The 6,000-nt window shown below is 38.6% G+C and overlaps 1 protein-coding gene across 1 annotated transcript in view; it reads left to right on the top strand.

Moving 5' to 3' along the window:
- The first annotated feature begins 727 nt into the window (after positions 1-727).
- The window catches only part of NDFIP2 (Nedd4 family interacting protein 2), a 63,960-nt gene continuing 58,687 nt past the window's right edge, over positions 728-6,000 (top strand). The window contains exon 1 of the mRNA XM_045810967.2: positions 728-1,069. Within this exon, the coding sequence (XP_045666923.1) occupies positions 752-1,069 (318 nt within the window). The 5' untranslated portion in view covers positions 728-751. The remainder of the gene's footprint in view (positions 1,070-6,000) is intronic.

Below are 6,000 nucleotides of genomic sequence, written 5' to 3'. Positions count from 1 at the left end.
GTTTTCAGGGCATAGAAAGCAGGTCTTTGGGTTAAAAGGTACTTTACTTTGTCCCATCATACTTTTTTACTCCCTAGAAAAACACGTTTTGTGGCCTTTGGGAGATACTCACACATAGTAGGTTACGTGTGGTTAACCTGACACTGGGATAGTTTTACAATGTCTCACACAAAGTGATTTCTTACTGTTAAATCCTTCGGAACCATTGGAGTATGATGACAAAACAGTCCTATCTTATTTCATTATTTTCTTGTATCCTTCCAGTAACCTAGGGATCACTAGAGGCCTCCTTCCTTGGCGAGATATTAGAGTATTGTTGAAGAGTCCCTGTTAGATTCTTAAATCTCATACTACCAAGAGGGCGACAAAACAATATTTAAAAAGATCTCCCTTACCTTACTAATGATTTTGAATGCGCTATAGTTATAGCAACGTCCTAGACGGATCTCCCTGCATTGTCCTATGCTGGGTGAGTAATAAGAGGACGTGTTGGGTAAATGGGTGACCCGTTCTCAAGGGTTCTAGGTATGCGTTCCCTTTCTCCTCGACTCTGGTCTCTGCGTGGTGCGACTGTGTACCCGCCCGTGCTTGCGCGAAACCCGTCCAATAGAAAAGACCTATCAAGAACGGTGATTTTTTTTTTCCGTTCCCTTTGCCACCGCCCACTCCCGACAACCTAGACAGTTCCCCGGACTTGTCTTACTTTTCCATCTCCTCCCACCCAGCCCAACCCCCCAGCTTCGCGACGCGAATGGGACGCCTGAGGACCCAACGAGCATGCGCAACCATTCCGAGCATGCTCAGTAGCGCGCGAGGTGCTCCGGGGCTTCTCAGCGCGGTGGCCGACGCGGAGGTTTCCGCGGCTGCTGCGGGAGCGACAGGAAGTGAAGCGGCCCGGCCGGGCGACCGCGGCGGCAGAAACAGAGGCGGAAGGGGCGCTGCGGCAACGACGTCGGCGACGGGGGTGGACGAGGGGGCCGAGCACCGAGAGGACTCGCCGGCTCGGAAGCCGGATCCCGAGCCGGGCAGGATGGATCATCACCAGCCAGGGACTGGCCGCTACCAGGTGGTGAGTTCCTGCGCCCCCGCCCCGGCCTCCTGCGCGGCCAGGGACCCCAGACTGCCTCCCTCTGTGGACCAGGGAGTCTCCTTCTTTCGGGCAAAAAACTGCCTAATTTTTTTTTTTTCTTTTACACCTCTCCTTGTGGAGCTTACCTCTGACTCCTTCAAGACCCTTTCCTCTCGACCCAAGGCTCCTCCTACCTCCCCATCCCTCACCCGCACCCTATATCCCGCTGTAGGGACACCCTTGGTCCCCCCTTCCTAAAACTAATATTTATTTTACTTCTCACTTTGTCGATCATTTCCTTATTCCCTGACCCAGTCACTTCTGAGACATTTCCAGTGGATTGTCTGCTGGAAATGGTGTTGAGTTCACATACCTGCTGGGAAGATGATCGCCGTCATAAATGGAGGGTGGGGGGAGATGTAAGCACGATGTAGGGTGGGATGTGGATTCGGTGAAAAATGTGGGTTGAAAAATTGTGCAGCTATAGAGAACGGTGGTGCTGATCTTGTGTCTCAGCTCTAGTTAACCTTGTGATTTTGTCCTTTTCCATTTTGTTAGTATTAAAAGTGACTATTCTTTTTTCCTATTCCGACTTTTTGGGGTGGGGGGGTAGGAGAGGAAACAAGTTTTACTAGAACAAAAATGCAAATCTTGTTTGACTTATTTTTCATTAAATAGAGGGTTTTCCAGTTCAACCACACAAGCCTTTGTATGTTAAAATGAGTGAAAAGTGGACCTCTCTTTTCAGTGTCAATTTTTCTAACGTAGTTCTTCCTGTAGTATTAATTAATGGTCCTGGCATTGGAGGTTTCTATTGTAAACCCTCTTTAAAAAATGGACTCAGCAATAGTTGACTCTTTTGTTGTAACTAGGTAGCATGTTACAATATAAACTTTCAGACGGTAATTAAGTTAAACCTTTTTACTAAGGAAGAGGAGGAAAACGTTAATATGTAGCATTGATGGTGCAGCTAATAGTACTGTTTGTGAAATTTTACAAATGTAGATGTAGTGAAGTAGATTTCACCTTGCAAATATGTATTTGCACACAAGAGCCTTAGTTATGAAGAATTTCTGTTAATAATTGCATTTTGACAAATATGAAGGCTACTGAAAGATGTAATCCCAATGTATGCAACTTTGCATTTTTCTAAGATAAAAGCTCATGATGCTTTCTTTTCATCTGCTTTACATCCTGTAAATCTTAAAATGACCTATGTTGAATTTTGTGAAAATTTGTCCGTATTTTCAGAATGGTTTGGAAAATATTGCTGCCAGTATAGGAGACATTTTTCAAATTGTAAGTGTATACACTTTTGGTAGTTTATATTTTATTTTTAAAGGCATTCTGATTTGTTGCAGATGTTAGCTAAAATAAAATTCAGTAGTTAATATTGGATAGTATTTCCAGTGTCTTTTTTCTAATCTCTTTTCTTTCTTCTTACAGTTTGTTTCCTTAATGGCATTAGCTGATTTAAATTCTTTCTCTTTGGGGATTTTGCTTATCAGAATCAACTATGTTCTCATTCACAAATCACTACTCAAAACATTTTTAACTGATATAGCTGTGCCTTAAAATAATTTGTTATATTGTCACATTTGCTTTCAGTAGTTATGACTAGTTAAGGCTTGACTTAATTATTACTTAAAAAAAATTCCTAACACCAATATTTTGAAATTTACTCTCCCAGTTTTAAGATTTTTTTTCCTTTTCTTTACAACTTTTTTCACAACAAGTGGACAATATCATATTTTATTGCGTTTTTTCCCCCGCAACTGGAGATGTGTCCTACGTAGACTTTGAAATAGACTTTGAGAGGAAGCATTCCTTCAGAGCCGAGGTCCAAAATTTGTTCTTTTAAAGTTACTGTTCACTCTAAGTAGGTATGATATCAGTGTGTTTTCTTTGTAAGGTAAAGTGTTTGAGAATCTTAGCATAGTTTAAATTTGGATTGTAATTCCTGTTGCTTTGTAATTACATAGTTATTTCATTTGTCTACTATAACTCTTGGTTTTGTTGAGAATGGCCTGATGAATGACTATATCTAGTTATTCCAAAGAAGCAGCTGAATTGGTGTCTAGCAGATTATTTGGCTAGGGACAAATCTGCAGTTCTGGTTTATATGATGAACACGACTGCTGTGTGGCTGTCTTTAGCTCAGTTTTGTTGAAAACTCTGGAACGATTAATAGATCATTGAGCAGTAAACAGTTTCAGTTGTTGAATGTTAAGATATGACTAAGTAGGTGACAGGCAAATATACATATAGTTAGGGGTGAAATAGTATGTAATGTTAATTTATCACTTATTGATGGAGTTAAAATTTAGCTTTCCGTATTGGAGAGCTGGCAGTGATGCACAGAACCATCAGAATGACTCACTACCATTAACCAATGCACAGGTTTTATGTGGAACTGGTTTTTCTGTGGTCTTTTCTTCCCTTCCATTGTTATGGGGGTCTGAATTTTGTTAAGTAAAGCAGTAGGTAACAATGTAGAGCTACAAAAAGCCTTAATTATTATCCTTCTAATTTCAGAAAAAGCTAGGTATGCTACGTAGTTTCCTTGTGTTATGGGGAATTAAGTCTTGTTTGGTAGAAAATGAGCAATGTTGCCAAAGTATGTAGTAGTTGATTTGGCTTGAAGCTCTTAGGCCACATTCTAACTTTGATGTTCTCTCTTTTAAAGGATTATGTACCTGAACCAAGCTGACTACTAAGGTTTCAAAGATAATTCTGAATACAAGTAAAGTTGGCACTGTTGATTGTAGCAGTAGTTTCCCAGTTTTCCAGAATGATGATAATAGATGGTCTTAGAAGATTTATGACTTATATTAGCATGCTAAAACATATTTGCATATTAAAATCATGAGAAATTCTGCAGTAGAGATAATGGTTTGGATTTGTTTGACCTAGCTCTTCCTAAAATTTGATCCTAGAATTTTGGAGAAAATTTTAAGATGATATTAACATTTCCAAAATGTTAGTTTTTCTGTGAACAATGACGTATTCATACTGCAGAGCTCTAAGTACTTTGGTCTTATATCTGGAGAATTAGAGTTGTCCTTGATAAATCAGCTGGAAAGGAGATCGACTATTGATGGTTAACAAAACAAAACAAAGTGCATTTTAAAGTCATCTGGGCTTATATTTAGGTTGTGCTGTTTACAGTTTGTGAGCCCTTAGCTTATTTACTTACCATTTTGAAGCTTCAGTTTCATCATATTAGTACCTACCTCATGAGGATTATTATGAGAATTATATGTTGTAATATACGTAAAACATGTAATATGGAGGCCGTTATATGAACACTAATATAATATTATGAATAACTTAAGGTGTACAAACTATAAAGTATTATATATATTTCAGTTTTTGTGACCACTTTTGTGTCTCTTTTATATAGCAGCATGAATATCAACTAGTTCTTTGTTGTTCATGTCAAGTACTGTGAAAAGTCTTACAATTTGATTTTACCATATTTATAGGCGAATAAGTTAGTTTTATTAATGTTTAATTGTTGCTAGCAGAAAACAGGAGACTCCCAGATCAGAAACACTAGCATTATTACTCATAGCAAGCTGCTTGAACGTCAGCATATTTGTGTAGGTTTTCCTTACACCCAGGTCCTATGAAGGTAAAGAGTCTAGAGGGATGCATGTAGTGGATCACAATGGAGGAACTCAGGACCAATGCTCCAACACCTTTTTAGCAAGCAGCAAACATTGTAGGGAGCAACAAACAAGGTAGTTCACCTCTCCCTCAAGTATAGCTATGTGCTGTGGTAACCTTGACCTTCTTTGTTGCCTAGGTGACTAATTACAAGAATCCACTCAATATCAGGAAGTAGATAAGTTTTGCAGACTTTCACACTCAGCAAGAATATGTAGGGACAGTCAGGCCCATGGCAGACTGCCTTACTCAATAGTACATGTTCTGGATGAGATAATAGATGGGGATTTTTAGGTGTGGTCATTTACTTTTGCTTTCCATGTTAAAGAAATATTGCAGTCTTTTATGTTGCTCTCTAGTTTTTGCCTTCTTGGCCCACCTATGTTTCTTTGATCCTCACTTGTTTGTTTCCTTTGAATTTATCAGTATTCTTTATCTGGTTTATATTCTTAACCACACCACTTTTACATCATCAGAGTTGCCCATTGCTTAATCTAATAGGTATTTTTCTGTGTTCATCTTGCTTGATTTCTGTTACATTGACCCTGGGAACTTACTTTCTTCTTGAAACTCCTTATTCCTGATAGGAAGAAGCTTTCTACTCTTCTCTGACTTCTCTTTGTGAACTCATTTTGTACTTACTACTTAAATGTTAATACTTTCTATGACACTGACTATTGTAATAGCCCACTTACTGCTTTTTTCCTTCATCTGACTCTCCTTCAGTGTGTCTTTTGCACTGTGTGAGTCATATTTGTAGAGCATACATTTGATTTTCATTACTTTGTTTAAAAATCTTCAGCGGTCTATTGTTGAATTCCCTCTCTCCCACATTTAATATTAAAACTTTCAAGTACATATATAGAAATGTTGAAAAAATTATACAGTTAAACCCCCATACCATATGCCAATTGTAGGGTCTACAGTGGCCAAAAATTTGTTATATCTGTGTTGTACACCTGTCAATCCATTTTTTTTTTTTTTTTTTTGGCTGCTTTCAAAGTTGGAGATACAAGTGTAACTCACTGTAAACCACATGCTTATCGTTAGCCTAGAGTTCAGTCTTTCTTCATGGTTCTCTTTCTTTGGGGTAAAATTGACATATGGTGAAATGCACAAATCTTATGTGGCTTATTTGATGAGTTTTGACAAATGCAGAGACTTGTGTAACTCAAATCACTTTCAAAATATAGAACAGGGATCAGCAAACTATGTTTCAACTACTCTTTTTGTAAAGTTTTATTGTAACACAGCCATGCCCA

Source organism: Ursus americanus, chromosome 10, assembly GCF_024610735.1.
Source record: "Ursus americanus isolate L20-20 chromosome 10, mUrsAme1.1.p, whole genome shotgun sequence".
NCBI classification, from domain to species: domain Eukaryota; kingdom Metazoa; phylum Chordata; class Mammalia; order Carnivora; family Ursidae; genus Ursus; species Ursus americanus.
The sequence above is the reverse complement of the archived record's forward strand: the minus strand, read 5'-3'. Positions and strand labels throughout refer to the sequence as shown.